Source organism: Neovison vison, chromosome 11 (genome assembly GCF_020171115.1).
Source record: "Neovison vison isolate M4711 chromosome 11, ASM_NN_V1, whole genome shotgun sequence".
Taxonomy (NCBI): domain Eukaryota; kingdom Metazoa; phylum Chordata; class Mammalia; order Carnivora; family Mustelidae; genus Neogale; species Neogale vison.
Genome location: NC_058101.1, coordinates 198,128,701 through 198,148,512, shown reverse-complemented (window position 1 = coordinate 198,148,512; position 19,812 = coordinate 198,128,701). Strand labels below are relative to the sequence as shown.

The 19,812-nt window shown below is 38.1% G+C and overlaps 1 protein-coding gene across 1 annotated transcript in view; it reads left to right on the top strand.

Annotated features, from left to right (window-relative positions):
* The window catches only part of TRAPPC11 (trafficking protein particle complex subunit 11), a 44,959-nt gene that overhangs the window by 2,251 nt on the left and 22,896 nt on the right, over positions 1–19,812 (top strand). The window contains exons 2-18 of the mRNA XM_044225646.1: positions 321–546; positions 2,811–2,980; positions 3,995–4,065; positions 5,262–5,376; positions 6,805–6,904; positions 7,254–7,327; positions 9,281–9,377; positions 10,977–11,110; positions 11,761–11,908; positions 14,428–14,521; positions 15,283–15,362; positions 15,474–15,552; positions 15,635–15,689; positions 16,031–16,176; positions 16,630–16,691; positions 16,801–16,933; positions 17,518–17,648. Of these exons, the coding sequence (XP_044081581.1) occupies positions 343–546; positions 2,811–2,980; positions 3,995–4,065; positions 5,262–5,376; positions 6,805–6,904; positions 7,254–7,327; positions 9,281–9,377; positions 10,977–11,110; positions 11,761–11,908; positions 14,428–14,521; positions 15,283–15,362; positions 15,474–15,552; positions 15,635–15,689; positions 16,031–16,176; positions 16,630–16,691; positions 16,801–16,933; positions 17,518–17,648 (1,893 nt within the window). The 5' untranslated portion in view covers positions 321–342. The remainder of the gene's footprint in view (positions 1–320; positions 547–2,810; positions 2,981–3,994; positions 4,066–5,261; positions 5,377–6,804; positions 6,905–7,253; positions 7,328–9,280; positions 9,378–10,976; positions 11,111–11,760; positions 11,909–14,427; positions 14,522–15,282; positions 15,363–15,473; positions 15,553–15,634; positions 15,690–16,030; positions 16,177–16,629; positions 16,692–16,800; positions 16,934–17,517; positions 17,649–19,812) is intronic.

Sequence of the window (19,812 nt, the reverse complement as noted above, 5' to 3'; positions counted from 1 at the left end):
ATTATGGAGAAATGAGAAAACATAGCTATTTAGATAACTAGCACATTTTCAAAATAATTTTCTGGGAATTCAGAAATTAGATGTTAGCCATTATAGAGAAATTAGATAGTTGCATTTATTATATGTAAGTCAACGGTTGTTTTTCTTTATATCAAAAATGGGTCATGAGACCTATTTTAATTTTATCACCTCTCTGCGGACACTTGAAAAGACTCCGTCCGTTGCCTTTTTGTAATGTTTTATAAATGGTGGAGGCAGGTAGATTAGATATGGATATGGGCTTTTAAAACATTTTGAATGTATTCACATTTCTATTTCAGATTTTTTCCTGACACCTTGAACATGAGCCCCACACAGTGGGACTTCCCTGTGGAATTATGTTGCCGGCCAATGGCTTTTGTTACCCTTACGGGCCTGGATGTAGTTTATAATGCTGTCCATCGAGCTGTCTGGGATGCTTTCTGTGCCAATCGGAGGGCTGATCGGGTACCGATATCTTTCAAGGTGCTCCCAGGTGACCATGAGTATCCCAAATGTAGACCTAAGGTAATGGCATGTTTGCATGGGGGCCTTTCCTTCTCTCCCTCTCTTCCTCTGTATGTGAGGTGTATGCCTTTTTTGTTCCTAACATCTGTGTTGAAAATCCCTGAGTTTATCAAAGCCATAGTTGTAGTGATGCATTAAGAAAACCCAGGGCTTTTTCATGTATGTAATGCACTATAGTTATGTTTAACTATAGCTATTTTTTTAACCCCAGAGGAATAATTACTCTATAATTACTAAGTTTTCTATCCTGGGTTTTCTTTCTTTCTTTCTTTTTTTTTTTTTTTTGTATTTGCTTAAAACCCCTCCCAGTCTTTGTAAAGCCTTCTCTAAAAGGAAGGTCTCACATTCCCCATTTATCATTACCAGTATCATTGGTAGAATTTGCAGTCTTTGCAGTTTGGTTCAGTTTTACACACTTTTGAGCACTTACTTTGTGTTGGGTTCTAGGAACTATGCAATAGGCTGGTGATAGAAATTTAAATAAGACCAGCTCTTTGTCTCTGGAGAGTTCTACATGAACTAAAACAGTTTATTTAGTGAGGAGTATGGAAAAGTATTACATTCAAAACGGAATTTTAGGTTGAACATCATACTAGAGACTAATTTACCTAGAAAGTCAGAGAATGATGTTAAGAATAGCAGCTAATACATGGACAGTGCTTACAAGGCCAGTTTACTTTTTCAAGAAAATCATGTATAATTGATTTGCTGTTTGTCATAGTCTTTTTTTTTTTTTAAGATTTTATTTATTTATTTGACAGAGAGAGAGATCACAAGTAGGCAGAGAGACAAGCAGAGAGGAGGAATCAGGCTCCCTGCTGAGCAGAGAGCCCGATGCGGGGCTCGATCCCAGGACCCTGAGATCATGACCTGAGTCAAAGGCAGAGGCTTAACCCACTGAGCCACCCAGGTGCCCTGTTTATCATAATCTTACGAGCTGGTTTGAAAGTCAGTTGACAAGACACATTGATCAAAATAAACCACCTGCTCTTTTTTATTTTTATTTTTAATAAACATTGCTCTGGAGCAATGTTCCAGACAGACTGGTCTTTGGACCAAGGATATCATCATCACTGGTGATGTTTATGAAAAATGTAAGTGCGAGGCCCCCTTCATGAAACTCTGGAAGGGTAGGGCCTGTGGATTTGGTGGCCGGCCGATCCTTCGCAGACCACATGCGGTTTCCTATCCCCGGCTGTCAAAGCTGCGTGGTTTTTCTGGCATTGTGCAGGGGACAGCATCTCAGCTCCTCGGTGTTTGTCCTTAGTGTAGAGTTTGTGCCCGGGGGGCTGGTGCCCAGCAGAGCTCTCCTCCTTTTGTCCTGGATCCATTCTCCCTTGTGGGAGCTTTTCATGTGCCCTCTTGTTCTTCCCTGAGTCCCTAAGTTTTTTGTTTCTGATTCCTTCGCTGGATAATAATGACCCTTTATTGTCTTTCTTCCCTTGAAGAGGCTGTTGGGGTTAGTCTGAGTTGGGGCCAGCACTCTGGGAGCAATTTGAGGTTTCAGTGAGTTTCTTCAGGGTTAACGTTCACACCAACACCTCTGTCTCTGCCGATGTGGCACTTAGTGTGACCCCCGAGTGACTGCTGTCGCGCTTCCGTATTTAAGAGTTGTCTTTCATTTTTCCCTCCATCCACAAGTAAAGTAAAATGCAACGTGTCTTTGAAACAAATGAAGCCATGTTAGGTTTTTGATTGTATTTTATTTGAGCTGCTTTGGCAAGAATGGAAACTGGAATGAGGAATAGGATTTACCTGGAAAGAGGCTAATGACTTCCAGGATATTTGAGAGCCTTGACGTTACTAGAAGTGCCCTGACTTGGGTTATTCTTTCTTTCTTTTCTTTTTTTTTTTTTTAAAGATTTTATTTATTCATTTGAGAGAGAGACAGAGCACAAGCAGGGAGACAGGCAGAGGGAGAGGGAGAAGCAGACTCCCCGCTGAGCAGAGAGCCTGATGTGGGGCTCATTCCCAGGACCCTGGAACTATGACCTGAGCCAAAGGCAGATGCTTAACCCACTGAGCCACCCAGGCACCCCGGTTATTCTTTCAGCAGAAACTGTAACAGACCCATGGTTGGGATTCTACCTCCAGTACTTGTTTGCGCCCATGTGATCTCTCTGTAGACCTCAATAAAAATGTTAACAATGTGTCATGTGTATGTGGAATGAGGGGAACACACAGGAAGTGCGTGCCGCTCAGGGACAGGTGGCTTCTGCCGTTGTTATCCAGTAAGTGTCTTCAGCTTTTGCCAATGTCCACAGAGAACTTCCTATGAATGGTACATTCCTAAGGGGATCCTAAAGACCGGCTGGATGAACAAACACCTGAACCTGGTGCCAGCCCTGGTGGTTGTGTTCTACGAGTTGGACTGGGATGAGCCCCAGTGGAAAGAAAAGCAGTCCGAGTGCGCCACCAGAGTGGAGATCGTCAGGTGCGTCTTCCCTGCGGATCTGATGGGGCGAGGGAGGTGGTATCATTTCCCAGCATTTACTCAAGGCAGCTGAGACCCAGCACTCACTTGCCGACCTCCAGGGACACTTGGTGGGTCCCTGACAGGTAGCTTAATGTGAATGCTTAACTTCTGCAATGCGAAGGTGTGTGAAGAAATGTAGATGACACGTTAGTCTGAATTTCCAAATGCTTTTTTCTTGCGTTTTACTATCTGGGGGGGAAGTGTAGTAATTTGCTTTTTAGTCTCACAAGACATTTGTTCTATCCCCATTCCGGTTTCAAAATAATTCTTTTGGATGACCAGTCTGTAACATATCAGCATCAAGAAATAAGTTACATTATAACTTTTACATAAAAGTATATAGTAAACTTGGCTTTGAAAGCAGATTTTTGTCAGGATTAGAAGCTTGGTATGAGAGTAGACTTTTTTTTTTTTTAATTTTATTTATTTGACAGAGATCACAAGTAGGCAGAGGCAGGCAGAGAGAGAGGGAGAAGCAGGCTCCCCGCTGAGCAGAGAGCCCGATGCGGGGCTCGATCCCAGGACCCTGGGATCATGACCTGAGCCGAAGGCAGAGACTTAACCTGAGAGTAGACTTTTAAAATGAAATCACTGTAGCATAGAAGTTTCTTTGTGTATGGGGAAAGATTTCCTCTCATCTTGGAGGGTTTTAGTTGAAATTCATCTTTTTAAAATTGAATCATCAAACTTGTACTTTTTGTAAGTCTTTTTTTTTCTTTTAAAGATTTTATTCATCTGTTAGCATGAGTGGGGGGTGGAGGGGTATAGGGAGAAGGAGAAGCAGACTCCCTTCTGAGCAGGGAGCCTGATGTGGGGCTCGATCACGAGATCCCGATATCATGACCTGAGCTGAAGGTAGATGCATAACGGACTCAGCCAGCCAGGTGCCCCTGTGTAAAGTCTTGAATATATTTTTTAAAAGTCAAAACAATTTAGTTATGTTTAATTAATTTTATTATTTTTCCATTACAGGCAGAGTTTACAAGGGAGAAACACAAAAGTTGCAGTGGTTCTGATTCAGAAGAAAACTCCTTTGCCCCCAGGTATCAAAAGGTTAATTAATAATCAATGAATTGCTTTTTGATGTTAAAATCTATGCATTCAGTTATAGGAAAGATGGTGCGTTCACTTTAAAAAGTACTAATAATGCATAAATAAATGCCTAGTGTAAAAACTAAAATGCTAAAGTTAAAGAGGCTCAGTGGGTTGGGCCGCTGCCTCATGATCTCGGGGTCCTGGGATCGAGTCCCGCATCGGGCTCTCTGCTCTACAGGGAGCCTGCTTCCTCCTCTCCCTCTCTCTGCCTGCCTGTCTGCCTGCTTGTGATCTCTGTCTGTCAAATAAATAAATAAAATCTTAAAAAAAAAATTTTAATATTAAATATTAAAATATTCTGCTACCCCCCAGTTCCACTTAACTCACTGTGTAGGTGTACATCAGTTGACAAAACTGATTTTTAAAAAAAAAAAATTTTTTTTAAAGATTTTATTTATTTATTTGACACAGAGAGAGATCACAAGTAGGCAGAGAGGCAGGCAGAGAGAGAGAAGGTGGGGGAGCAGGCTCCCTGCTGAGCAGAGAGCCCAATGTGAGGCTGGACCCTGAGATCATGACCTGAGTCAAAGGCAGAGGCTTAACCCACTGAGACACCCAGGCACCCCGACAAAACTGATTTTTTTAAAAGGAATGTTATTCACTTATTTTTTTAAAAAAAGAATGTTAGTTAGCTCTCTGAGGTCAGTTTGAAATTATATTCCTACCGTGACTTTTTTTCTTAATGTGCAATCAGACAAAGAAAAATGGTGTAGGATTTCTGCTTTTTTATAAGAAAATGTCTTAGCTTCAGATGCTTGTTTTTTCTGTATTCTAAGACTTTGAGAGGCCAAAATATTTTTTGTTTCTCTTTTGAAACTTCTGGCATCTGAGTTTTAGAAACCACTTTCATGGATTATTGCTTCCAGTTTTAGTTAAAGGTTTTGAAACAGTTATGTGGCATATCTTTTGGTGTTACTTGGCCTGACTTGGCTTAGTAGGAAATTCCGCAGGGTTTTCCTAACAGATATGTACAGCGTGACTTCTGAGAACCGCCCTCTAAGAGCTCTCAGGAGGCCTTCTGGCTTGGTGAAGGGGGTTTGGTTTTTCTTCCTAATTACCTTGTTTAGATTTGGGGACCTATTTGTTTAAAAAAATACATGAATCATTTTCTTTCTCTCTTCATCTTTATGGGACCTGTCAATAGGAGAAGATGTCACTGCGTCAGAAAGAGCCGCAGCTTTATGTAACGCGTGTGAACTCTCGGGAAAATCTCTGTTTGTCCTACCCCACACTGATCACTTGGTGGGTTATATTATAAGGTAAATAAAGATCTTAAACTTTTTTAGATCTTGGATTATCAGAGGCACTGAAGAAATGGGTTGCTTAGACTTTTTTTTTAGTATCCTATTTCGCCTTTCAAAACAAAGGTTACCCATTTATAAAACTTCATAGTTCAGTTCAGGTTAATATGTTCTTTCAAATAGTGTATGGTTCAAAGTTTGAACCTAATATGAATTATTTTTATGTTTTAACGTTTTAAAAACTGCAGTTTTAAAAATAGAAAATCTAGGGGTGCCTGAGTGGCTCAGTTGGGTAAGCATTTGCCTTCAGCTCAGGTCATGATCTCAGGGTCCTGGGATCGAGTCCTGCATTGGGCTCCCTGCTCAGCGGGGAGCCTGCTTTTCCCTCACCCTCTCCCCTGCTCATGCTCTCTCTCCCTCACTCTCTTCCTCAAATAAATAAATGGAATCTTTAGAAAAAAGAAATAGAAAATCTTACCTTAGGAAGTATATTGAATATTGAAAGTTTTGGCTTATCTATTTTTTTTCTTAGCATGTTTTCCTTAAGGATGTGTCTAAACTCTTTGAATACAGCTTTAAAATTCTGTTTTATTCTGAGGAGGAAAAACCTTGAAGTCCAGCTTTATCTAGCTATGAATTTAGCTTTCTTTCACATCCTGGGCAGATACTTGTAATACATACATACTTTCACAAAAGGAACTTTGAGTTGTCTATCTGTGGTCAAATTTCCTTTGTTCCTGTGTTATCTCAAACTTAGGGAGAGAAACAGGATTTGAATCCTATGAATGTTACTTTCCCCCTCACTTGCCAGTATTTTTTTCTTTTTAAGATTTTATTTATTTCCTTGACACAGAGAGAGAGAGAGAGAGAGAGAGAGCGAGCACAAGCAGGGGGAGTGGGAGAGGGAGAAGCAGGCTCCCGCTGAGCACAGAGCCCCACTCGGGAAATGATTCTAGGACCCGGGGATCATGACCTGAGCTGAAGGTCATGTGAGCCACATCTGAGCCACCCAGATGCCCCTCATTTGCCAGTTTTCATTTTTGGTGCTTTTTCCATTAGTTTTCTTATCCTCTAACCTTAAATATTAAAAGCACAAAAAATAGTCAAATTAAGTGAATACTGGAAATCTCTTTCTTTCACACTTCTTATAAAATGAAAGGGGTTGGAAGTAATCTTAGAGATTATGTGATTTCTACAAATTATAAAAAAGGTATTTTTATCAGTTGTTTCTTGGACTGTAAATAATTCTAAAAGGCTTTTGGGGGGTCTAATCTTTACATTTATTATTTAGAAATTTCATGTATTTTGCTTTACTTTTTGTCTTTATCAGGAAGTAAAATAGACATTGTCAGGATTTTACTTTCAGGTCTTATAATATGATACTTGAGAACAGTTTGGTTTAAACTAACTTTAGTGTTTGAATGTTGATTTTTTTTTTTTTAACAGATTAGAAAATGCCTTTTATGAACATGCACAGACTTATTACTACACTGAGATCAGAAGAGTGAAATCTCATAAGGAATTTTTGAATAAAACAACACACCAGGTACATTATTTTTCCTAAAGAAGGAAAGAATAGAAGCACTCCAAGAGCGGATTATTATCATTGATTATTTTTGAAGAGATTATTAAATATCTATAATGCTTTGATGTTTTTAATTGGCTTTTGTGCTTTTAAAGGTTTTTTTTAAGCATTTAAAAACAAGTTTGTCTTCTCTCCTTTTTGGCCTTAAAGTTCTTAGAGATTTTTACAGCTTCCTTAACAATGCTTGTTGGAATAATGCTTGATCTGAGTATTTTCCTTTCTACTTTGATGTCTCCTCTTCAGGTTAGTGTACTTTTTACATTTTAAGAGAGTGTGTGTAATAATGATATCTCTTTTCTATTCTTTTCAGCTTTTATTTGTCAGACATCAATTTAAAATAGCTTTCTTCAGTGAATTGAAACAGGATACACAAAATGCTCTGAAGTAAGTTTTTAACAGTTTTCAAACTAAATTTTTCTTACTTTTATGTTAACAGTAACATATTAATGGCAACTTGTGAATCTCAACCAAACTTTAATTCATTTTAAGATGCTTATGTTGTTTAGATTCAGGTATGTAATATTTAATTTGTTCAGAGATGAATGGAATATAATATTTTGAGATTTAAAAAAATATTTCATTTTATTATCAGAAGTAAATTTCATAGTATCATAAAGCTTTCTGGTCTAGTCTAATTTCATGATCGGAAGAAACATTAAAATTCTTCCTATCCTATTGACTGCTTATTTGTATATCAGTAAAATTTTTGTGTTGACTCATTTCCACAATTAAATATATATTAGACATTATCTAATGCTGTGAATTTCTTAATATGCATGGTACATTTATTTATTTATTTATTTGACAGACAGAGATCACAAGTAGGCAGAGAGGCAGGCAGAGAGAGAGGAGGAAGCAGGCTCCCCACTGAGCAGAGAGTCTGATGTGGGACTCTATCCCAGGACCCTGAGACCATGACCTGAGCCAAAGGCAGAGGCTTATTAACCCATTGAGCCACACAGGCGCCCCAATGGTGCATTTATTTAATTTTTATTTAATTCAACTATGATTTTATTTATTTATTTTTTATTTTTTAAAGATTTTATTTATTTATTTGACAGACAGAGATCATAAGCAGGCAGAGAGGCAGGAGAGAGAGAGAGAGGAGGAAGCAGGCTCCCTGCAGAGCAGAGAGCCTGATGTGGGGCTCAATCCCAAGACCTTGGGATCATGACCTGAGCTGAAGGCAGAGGCTTAACCCACTGAGCTACCCAGGCGCCCTGATTTTATTTTTAATTAAAATATTTTTTTACGTTTATAACACCGCTCAACCTCCTTTTTAATATGAAGGCTCTCCTTTGAAGCTTTGGAGAGTAGTCGTGTATGTGTTGGCAGTGGTCACACGTTTTAATTCCTTTGCTTTTACTTAAGAGCACAATTTAATTGAACATTTTTTTCTAGCTTTTGCTCTATTTTTTGAAGATTGACAGTGGCGGTGCAACATAGAGATAAGAAACAGCTACCTATCCTAACACTGAAGAGAGGCTAAGCATACAGAGCAGAAAAGTAAGAGAAAAAAAGAAAAATAAATCTTTTGTCTGGAGGAATATTGCAGAAACATCTTCCTTTCTTGTTACTGTGGAGGTGGAGAACTCCAAACTCTCTCTAAATCTCAGAAACTTGGTGTGATTCGAAGTGGCGCTAACGTAGTTCGTTCCTTACCCTTGGTGTGAGTTAAAAACATTGCCTTCTTGTTCTGATCAGAAGTAATTCTGGAAAGAAAGATTTGACCTGAGGAAGTTAGGAGCAAAGAGTGATGTTTGGAGGAGACTGAGATGCCCCATTGCCTTCCCTTTTCTGGCTAGCGTCCTTCTAGCAGACTCTGCTTTCCCACCGCACTTCCCCTTCTCCAGCCTCTGCCTGAGGTCAGCTCACTGCTGCTCTGATCTTCGGAGATTCTGGTGTTTAAAAGCTATTGATGGTCCCTGCTTTGCTAATAAAATTTCTCTTTGTTGGAGAAGCTCGTAATGGTGCTTTTAAAAAAAATCTGCGTATTTATTTATTTTTTTTTAACAGAATGCTAACTTTTTAACATAATTCTGGACAATTGTCCACTCTCATTTTCAACTTATTTCTGTCCGTTATTGACAGATGTTAATAACAGAGCAATGTACATGTGATGTTTCTGTTCTTAGCGGAAAGTCATTGATTCCTCCCACATATTATTAATCAGTAGATCATTTTTCAGGAAATCAGAGATGGATAGGTATAAGTTATTCCTGAACTGTTGAGCACTAAGAAATGTTGAGTAAATATTGTCTCTTATTTCTAATAATTTGTTCTTGGGAATCCTTTCTTAAAATTAATAATTAACTGTGTTGCACCTGTTTATATTAGGAATTACAGGACCGCCTATAACCTTGTACATGAATTGCGAGCCCATGAAACTAACATTCTGGAAATAAAGACTATGGCAGGATTTATAAACTACAAGGTAAATTGAAGGTTCTACTTCAAATAAAGGAAACTTGTCTTTAAATATTAGGTTATCTTTTTGAAATTGAAAACCAGAGTTAGTTAATTGCTCTGAAGAGTATTTGATTGATTATGTTTTCTCTTTTATGCCCCTTACTTCATATAGCTCCCTAGTAATTAGCAGCCTAATTGCAATGCTTGGTTTTGAGTTTGTGGGGCTCAGAGTTCTCTCTTAGAGCAGTTTTACTTCTATAAAATTCTTTAGGAGGGTCTTCTGATTTTAAGTGAGAGCAGGAGGAAGTGAGAAGAAAGCTACTTTTATTACTGAATTTTATAAGATGCAACAAATCATAACTACGTAGGCCTTCCTTGGTTTAATGGCGACACGATACAAAAGGTACAGCTGATCGCCCGAGAGGAAGCTTTTGTACCTGTCACTTAAGCATTTGAAGATTGTATGTGGTAGAAATAGATACCCCAGAAGGCAGGTGGGACTTTTCGTTTTGCTTTTAATCTTTCCACACTCAGCTTTACAGATGGCTGCCCTGAGATGGCGGCCTGAGAGGACTTAGATGCTGGAATTGACTGTATAAATGTAAATTGGTACAAGGTCTGTAGAGAATATTTTTGCAGCACCTTATACACACTTTGAGTGGGTGTTCCCTTTGAGCTACCAATTCCATTTCAGGAAATTTACCTGACACATGGGCCAAGCCTTGCAAATCACATACATAAGGATATTTATTGCGTCTTGTAAGAGGAGAAGATTGGAAACAACGCAGCAATAAGTGACTGGTTCATATAAAGTATGACTGAGACAATGGAATATTTTGCAACTCATAAGAGAGACAGCTGCACTTACTGATATGGAGTATTAGGTGAAAAAAATAAGGTACAAAACAGCATATTTAGTGTGATGCTCTTTGTTTAAAAAGTGTAGTTGATACTTAAATACACATACACTTGTCCGTGCGTAGACTGTTATCACGGAATATTCTGGGAGCTGGTTGCCTCTGGAACAAGAAATTGGATACCTTGAGGGACAGGGATGAGAGACTTAACTTTTCATGTATTCCTTGTACCTAAAATAGAAAACTAATGGTAAGCATATGGAAAATAATTTAGGCGTTGTGTTTTGTGTTTTTCTTTTTACCTTACGTAGATACAGATCATTACTGTCTTGAGATAGCATTTCAGATAAAAAGTTTTCAAGAATTTCTGTAATCCTTGTTTGATACAGAGGCCACTGTGCTCTAATGGTGGTATAGAAAATCTTTACTTTCTGCCAATTCTAAAACTGAAAGTTAATCTGTCCTAGGGGTGGTACGTAGTGTTTTATTTTTGCCCACCTGTATGTTCTTCATTGGGTAAAATTTTTTGTATTCTAGCTTACTTTAATAAGCTTTTCTAAGGTGTAGAGTGGATTCAGTACAAATAGGGAATAATTTTTTTCTTTTATCGAGGGGACATAAGCGCCAGTTTTAGCATAGGCATTCTAATAGAGAAAATAGGAAATGTATAGTCTTTTTGAAGTTAGTCTCACATTTTACCTGTTTTTAATTTAATATGCCTTTTGACTGTATGTTCTTTATTTGGGCGTTGATTTTGCATCTCGCAGATCTGCAGGCTCTGTTTTCAGCACAACACCCCATTGGATGCGATCGCTCAGTTCCGAAAACACATTGACTTGTGTAAGAAAAAAATCGGAAGTGCGGAGTTGTCTTTTGAGCATGCTGCGTGGATGTCTAAACAGTATGTTTTAAATTGTACTTTTAGAATTTTTTTTCTTTACTTACTTGGGCTTTGGAGGAATGGAATTAGCATGGACTTTGGTTGTCAGTCGAACTAAGCTTTTTTTGTCAGAAAGTAGGCTTTTAGAGATCTAGCTAGGGTAGTTATGTTTCTAGTAGTGGTAGATAATGATTCATGGAGTTCCTTAATGAAAATCTCTTAATTCCTGGTACCGTCTTTTTTATTCAGCGTATATGTAGGGAGTTTCCACCATGTGCTTAGGTACTGAGAATACTAAGGAGCAAAACAAAGTCCCTGCTGGCATGGAGCTTGCTATTCCAGACTGATGTTTAAAAATTCTAAAATGAAATTGTTTCCAGAAGCGTGGATGTGTTTGAGTGATGGTAACTGTGTTGACATGCGCTGTGATGGTGTATTTGTAACGCTTTGTCAGTACAGAAGAGTGGGCTTCAATGTAGAAGTTATCTGTAACCTATAATTAGTGTGTGTCAGTATTTACCAAGAAACCCCAACAATTTATCAGAAGCATTATTTTAACATAGTCTGCTGAGGTTATACGGTCAGGATGAATAATTATTAGAAGTAAGCTTCTTTATCTTCCCTTTATCATTTTCATCATTTTTTTATTTCTTGATTTTTTTTTCTTTAAGATTCCAGGCTTTTGGAGACTTATTTGATGAAGCTATTAAGTTAGGGCTGACAGCTATTCAAACTCAGAATCCTGGCTTCTATTACCAGCAGGCAGCGTACTATGCCCAGGAGAGGAAACAGCTCGCAAAAACCCTCTGTAACCATGAGGTAAGTGACCGACTCCCATGTCATCTGGCACTTAGGAAATGTATTAATCATCTCTCGAAAGTGGATAAGACTAATGGATGTTTATAATCTTTTTCCAAGTGTTTAAACAGAATCAGTTTTCTTCTGATAAGAAGGTAAAAATATCTTCTATATTTTCAGGAATTATGGTTATTTTCACTTTTAGCCTGAGTACTCCATTTCCACCTGTGGATTAACAGAAGTTTTTCTGTCAGGAACTGACTTATGACTGGTAATAAGTTAGTGATGTAGACAAGGGCAGATTACTTTAAAATAAAAGTCACTGTGTGGTCTGAGCCATGCTCTAACTCCCTTTGATCACTGCTGTAGGAGTTTGAAGGACTTTGGAGGAATATGCTTTGTTTTGACCCACCAGAGATGATCTCTTTGGACTTCTTTCTCTTCCTTGGGCTTTCTTCTGGAAAATTCTTAAGAATCTGTCCGAGGCATAATGTTTGTTTGTTTTTAGATTTTATTTATTTATTTGACAGAAAGAGACACAGGAAGAGAGGGAACACAAGCAGGAGGAGTGGGAGAGGGAGAAGCAGGCTTCCCATTAAGCAGGGAGCCTGATGGGGGGGCTCGATCTCAGGACCCTGGAATCATGACCAGAGCCGAAGGCAACCGCTTAACAACTGGGCCACTCAGGCGCCCCTTGAGGCATAATATTAATTGCAGTTCCTTTTCCCCCTTTTTTTAAAAAACAATATTTTATTTATTTATTTGAGAGAAAGAGAGAGATTGAGAGAGGGGAGAAGGTCAGAGGGAGAAGCAGACTCCCCTCGGAGCTGGGAGCCCGATGTGGGACTTAATTCCGGGACTCTGGGATCATGACCTGAGCTGAAGGCAGTTGCTTAACCAACTGAGCCACCCAGGTGCCCCTGATTGCAGTTTCTTAACTTGACATTTCATTCTGCCTGCCTGCCTGGTATCTTAGTTAGATACCAGCGTCCCCATTAGCACCTTTAAAATAAGAACGTGGTATTTATATGTATAAATATATTTACATTCACATGCTTCTGTCAGTTTATTTTCCTTGAAAATCTGCAGTTTTCTTCTCCGAAGATAGGTGGATGTTACCAACAGTGCTACTTAAAAAAAAAGTTTGCGCGTTAGTACTTAAATTGTTGGATTTTTTTCCCCTTAAGTCATGATATAACTACACTGTTTGCTACCCTGTTATTTGCATATGATTTATATCTTCATGACATATTTTATATTTAAAAATTAGGCATTAAGATTTGAGCATAGTATTTTAAAAGGTGGTTAAAACTATGTTTTATAAGGGTACAAGGAGATGGGATTAACAAATATCCTTAGTTGGAATGTAAAGTAATATTTCTGTCAAATAGTAATTTGAGAAGCCTCAAAATCATGCATCTCTTTTGACCCAGAAATCTATTTTCAGGGAGTCTAAGGGAGATAGAAGATCCTAAGAGAGAAGTACTGAGATTTACTTATCAAGTTCTTTGGGCAGACTTACTAATTATAATGTAAAAAATAAATAACAAGATGAACACCTAGGGAATTTATTAAAATATGGAACAGCATGCAGCCATAACAAATAATGTTTTAGAATAGTTAATGATGTGAAATTTACAATGAATATATTTAAGCGAGAAAAGCATGTTGAAGGATCATTCCAGTTGATAACAAATAAACGTTTGTATACAAAATCTGGAAGACTAATGTAAACACTGTTAATAGTGGTAATAGGTTTATAGGTGATTTAAGTTTTTATCCTCTTCCTTTTGGATGTTTTCTGTATTTCTCAACAATGTAGTTGCATTATATTTTGGTTTCAGAGGGAAAAAGTTACAAGAAAGAAAAATAAAGCACTGTAAATTTGTAAGGCACCAAAAATAGCCCTCCCCAACCAATACCAGGACTTAATACACAAGTGATAAAAAAGGAAAATAGTGTCTTCTTTTAAAAACCACTTATCACATTTTTTAAAAGATTTTTGAAAATTTATTTGACAGACAGAGATCACAAGTAGGCAGAGAGGCAGGCAGAGAGAGGGGGAAGCAGGCTCCCTGCTGAGCAGAGAGCCCGATGTGGGGCTCGATCCCAGGACTCTGGGATCATGACCTGAGCCAAAGGTAGAGGCTTTAACCCACTGAGCCACCCAGGCACCCACATTGTTTTTATTTGCACAAAAAACACTTATACATATGGAATAAACATCAAAAATAATTGGCAAAATTTTTACTGGTTTATCATAGCAAAGATGAAAAGAAAATTAAGGAGTTAGTTACTATGAAATCATTTGTCAGAATCAGGTTGATTTATTCAATTTAATTTTTATGAGACTGCGTAGGTATTAAATGGAATGTTTATTTTCATTTTTGTGAAGATTTAATGTGTGTTAAAATACAACTTTGATATTGAGACATATGTTTGGTATTTTTATTTGTGAAAATGTTTTTATTCTGTCAGAGATTGGAGATGAGTTGGTTTGTGAGAGGTTCATAAACTTAGGGCTGTGTTTTACTTTACAGGCTTCAGTAATGTATCCCAATCCTGATCCGTTAGAAACACAAACAGGCGTTCTTGACTTTTACGGACAAAGATCATGGCGACAAGGAATACTAAGTAAATCATTTTTCCCTCTTCCCTTTTCTCTCAGCCTCAAAAGGCACAGATCACTATTGTAGTTTTTCCATTGGCTTACATAGGCTGTAATAAATTATGTAGAGGTAAAAATGTGTGTTTTTTAAACATCTTTTTAAAGATTTTTCAGTTCTTTAGTTTTTAGGATATTTTGTTTGTATCACTACATCTTAGAATAACTTCTAATCAAACATGAGTGTGATTAAAACATTTGGACATCTCTTGTCTTAAATGACCCAATAAGCCACTTAGGTCTATTTTAATTCCGGTTAACTTTGATGATTTATTACATTTGATCTTTTAAAACAGTATTAACTTGTATTACCTTAGAAATTTCTCTGCATCTTTTTTGGGTTTGATACACACTTAATTTGAGCAGTATCTATGGCAATCAAACCTTAATTGTTAAGGAATTATCTACTTTAATCTCCAGAAAGCGTATTCTGTATTGAGAATGATCTTATTCTTTAGGTGGTTGAGGTTGATCTTATTCTTTAGGTGGTTGACTCCACTAGGGCAAGAGAATGCTGAGTTCAATAATGTTCTCTTCAGAACAGAGATCACAGAGTAGTTGCCAGGCTAATAAAGCAATCTCTTGGAATCTTTAAGATTCTAGAATGGTTAAGAATCTTAAATACATTATATATAAGTAAAGGATTCAAGGAGTGTACACATCCAATGTTCATGTGAAGGATTTATGTTAAATGAGCTATCTAAAATGGGTTGCGTCTTATCTTACACAGGTTTTGATCTTTCTGATCCTGAAAAAGAGAAGGTGGGAATTCTTGCCATTCAGCTGAAGGAGAGAAGTGTTGTTCACTCTGTAAGTTTGTTGGGTTTTTTCCCCCCAATAGAAACTTTTTTTTTTTCTGTATTCAAACAATACATGACATTATTTTTATTGGAATGTTTCACATTTTCTCTCTTCTGGTAGGAAATAATAATAACTCTTCTGAGCAATGCTGTTGCACAATTTAAGAAGTATAAGTGTCCAAGAATGAAAAGTCATCTAAGTATGTATTCCTAAGATGCCACAGTTTCATGCAACTTGGAATAATTTAGAATTATGTACATAAAATCTTTTTCCCTTTACAGTGGTTCAAATGGGAGAGGAGTATTTTTATGCGAAGGATTATACCAAAGCTTTGAAGTGAGTCTTAGTCCCCATTTATTTTTATAAGTAATCTGATTACCTTACAGCAAAATGAGAATAGAAATGAGTTTTAAAGGATTTATAGTTTCCATATTTATTTCTGTATCTTTGAAACTCCATTTCTGTTATATTTTTTTAAGTGCTATCTGCTGGTACCATCATTCTCAATGTCTTGGGAAACCAGGTTCATCTAAACATGAAGTTACCAGTTAAACTATTTCAGTAAGAGTTTCTGACATGTATATAGAATGAGTCAAGCATGTTATTTCCTCCAAGAAGTCTTCAAGGCATTTCTTATGAAGCTGTTTCAGCATGTCTGACGTCTTGCCTTCTGTCAGGTTGCTGGATTACGTGATGTGTGATTACCGGAGTGAAGGGTGGTGGACCTTGCTCACGTCCATACTGACTACAGCTCTGAAGTGCTCCTACCTTATGGCCCAATTAAAAGATTACATAACTTACTCCCTAGAACTCCTTGGAAGAGGTAACTTGGTGTTCTGTCAGTAAGATTCTGAATCCTGAAAGTTATGTAGCAACTTTAAGCTTCTTAAAATGGAAAGCACAACTCTCTCGAGGCTTTGACCATACTTTCACCCTGTGTAGATCAGTTTGCCAAAGGAAGGGACTCCCACAGTTTCATGGAACTTACTAGAGTTGAGGTCTCATGATAGTTGAGAAGAACAAAATCCTTCTTCCTTTTTTCTTTTTTTAAAGTACGTCATGAAGTGATTTTTCCCATCGAGTTCATATGCGAGTATCTAGAATTTTGGGGGCTCCCATAGGAAGCTGTGTTGTTGTACATTGTCTGGAATTGTGCTTAGCCGTGTCAGAAGACTTATTTATCCTGTAGTATTTTTATACCTTCCATGGGGGGTGTTGGCTTTTACTTGCCTGTCTTACAGTTAAGAGTTTCTTTCCTACTTCCATTTCATGTTAGCTTCAACTCTGAAAGATGACCAGAAATCTCGGATCGAAAAGAACCTCATAAATGTTCTGATGGTAAGTTGGAATTCTTTCTATAAAGTAAGCTTTGGGCATACATAGACCTAGATCTGTATCTGTGTATTTTTATCGCTAGCTGACCAAAAATTGTACTCTGTTGGTGCAGAATGAGAGTCCCGATCCAGAACCCGACTGTGATGTCTTAGCTGTGAAAACAGCTCAGAAGCTGTGGTCGGACCGCATCTCCCTGGCCGGCAGCAATGTCTTCACAATAGGGGTACAGGACTTCGTGCCATTCGGTGGGTCCCCAGCACCTGCGGTGCTATTTCAGAGAAATCCTCCTTATTGCTACAAAGTGAATAGCCGCAGAACCAGTCAAAGGAAGAAAGTTCTAAATATATTATCCTATAGATGAAATTGTGATTTTTTTTCCTTTTTCCCCATTGACATAAAGATTTTCAACATTTTAAGTACTTAGCTTATATATTAAAATTCACTTTGTTCGTTTGTGTAAGAGTGATTTGAAATGCATTTGAGAAGATAGTCCTTTAAAAAGCTTATCCTATAATACCTAGGCGGATATTTTGAAACGAGTTAAAAATAACAAAATGATTTTTTCCCCCTTTAAACCCTTGTGTTAGTTATGTTTCAGCAGCAGGTATGTTTTTAGAATTAAAGGTGGTTTTGAAGGTATACTTCCTTTAAATGTGTTCTGTTTTAAAAAATGAACTACATTTATGTCTGTTGAAATGACTCAAGAGCAGAATTCAGAAAGAATATCAAGTGTCGATGTTTCCTTCCTGAAAAGTAACTGTGGTTCAGAGAATCATGGGTGTGTGTCTCGAGGGTCCTGTGGTGTGTAACTATTTTATTTTATTTCTAGTACAATGCAAAGCCAAGTTTCATGCCCCGAGTTTTCATGTTGATGTTCCTGTGCGGTTTGATATCTATCTGAAGGCTGACTGTCCACATCCCATTCGATTTTCCAAGCTCTGTGTCAGCTTTAATAATCAGGTAACAATACCTCTTATTATATTTTTACCATCTGTATATCTTATTATAGCTTGCATTAAATTAGATGAAACCAACTTAGCGAAATTTTAGGTCTTAATGGCTGCATAGTAACAAATAAACTTTGGTAAGGTCTATTTGAAAATAACTACATTTATAGTTCTCCGTATTAGCCTTTCAGTGTTACACTTTTCCATCTCTGAGTTTTGCTTTTATTCCATCCTTATGAAATGTAGGAAGTTAATTTTTTTAATACATAACTTGAATTTCAAGTGAGGTCTATCAAATATAATCTAATTGTCAAAATCATTTATTTTACATTCTAACTCTGGTATTCGTTTTTTATTATAAAACTGTTAAATGTTTAGTGTTAAAGAAATTGAAGTGGAATGGATGTCTATAAAGTGAAAAGTGAGTATGTGCCCTCCAGTCCCATTCCCCGGAAGTCGTCACTCTTAACTTCCTGAATAGTCGAGGCATTTTCTGGGTGTGCACACAAAAGCAGCTTTTCCTTTCTGCAGAACTGGGATTATATACATTTGCACATTTCTGTAGCGTATTAGAGTATTGTCAGGTACTTGAGTACATTTCACATATTTCAGTTCCAAGCTCACTTCAGAGGTAATTATCTTCTGGTCACCCAGAAAGTATACTGAGCCGTGAACCAGCAAGCATTTAACCACCAAGTATTCTCAGCATCGTGGTGAACCTTAAAGCATTTAGTATATGTCAGCCCCTTTGAAATGGAAGCATTCTGGGGGCAGAGGCCAGGACTGACTCACAGATTGCCCTAGTAGGTAATAAGGACTCAGTTACATGGTGTAGGCTAGAAATACAGTTACAACAGGCATGCCAAAGAAAAGGGAGGAAGTTTCAAGGATAAAGATGAAATGAAGATACTATAAAGTGGTGAGAAGGAGGAACATGGTTGGCAAAAGGCAACGCTGAATGGAAGCAGGAGTGCATGGTCTGGGTTTGTGGGTGGCGGGGACCCCAGCCTTGTAAGAGCAGAGGGTCCGTGAGCTGGGCCAGTGGGATGTGAGGCCATGTGGCTTGAAGGAGCTTGAAGAATTCAGCAGGGGTTAGCTAGTAAGAGAAATATTTGAAGATTTATTTGTTCATTCATTTATTAGGGTTATATTTATTGGAAAGAGCTTTACCTATCTTAATATATTGTTTTGTGTTTTTTTTGACTCTTTGCAACTTTGAACTAGTCCTGGAATAGGATCGGTTCAGTGAACCGGGGTCCCCTGCAGATCAGTGTGCTTTATTCAACTTGAACCATTGCCCAACGATTCCTTCTGATTAGTGTGAGAGGTTTTTTTTGTTTTGTTTTGTTTTGTTTTTAAGATTTTATTTATTTATTTGTCAGAGAGAGAGAGCACAAGCAGGCAGAGTGGCAGGCAGAGGCAGAGAGAGAAGCAGGTTCCCTGCTGGACAAGGAGCCTCACGTGGGACTCGATCCCTGGACTCTGGGATCATGACCTGAGCCGAAGGCAGCATCTTAACCAACCAAGCCACCCAGACAAGGCAGTGTCTTAACCAGCCAAGCCACCCAGACATAACTAATATGAGAGTTTTAAAGCAAGAGCATGATACTTAGAATTTAAGAAACTTTGTTTCAGTGATGAAATAGGAAGAAATGACCTTCTGGAAACCAACCAGAGCCTCATTATATGAACCCAAGTCCTAAGGTGTGAGGACTTGCATGAGGGTATAAGTGGTGGCAGTGGAAGGAAAGGGCTACGGAGGCATGTACAGCTAGAGGAGTCTCGATTGCTGAGTGGGTGTGGTCAGAGAGAAAGAGGGCGATAGGGTGAATAAAGGACAGCCCTCCCGCCCCCCACCAAGAACTATGTGTTTCTTTTATAGTTCAAGTGTACCTACAACATGATGATTGGAAACATCTATTGTAAATGGTGACCGCAGTAAGGTTCCTTAGTATCAGTCACCTCACGTCATTACCTTTTTCCTTTTTCGGTGTGGGGAGAACATGTAGGTTCTACTCTCTTGGCAACAATTTGATTGAGTGTAGTCACTGTGCTGCACAGGAGATCCCCAGAACCTGTTCATCTCATACCGGGAAGTTAGTGCCCTTGGCTCAGCCTCTCCCATTTCCCTCAGCCCTTTGCATTCACCATTTTACTGTTTCTCTGAGTCGCAGATT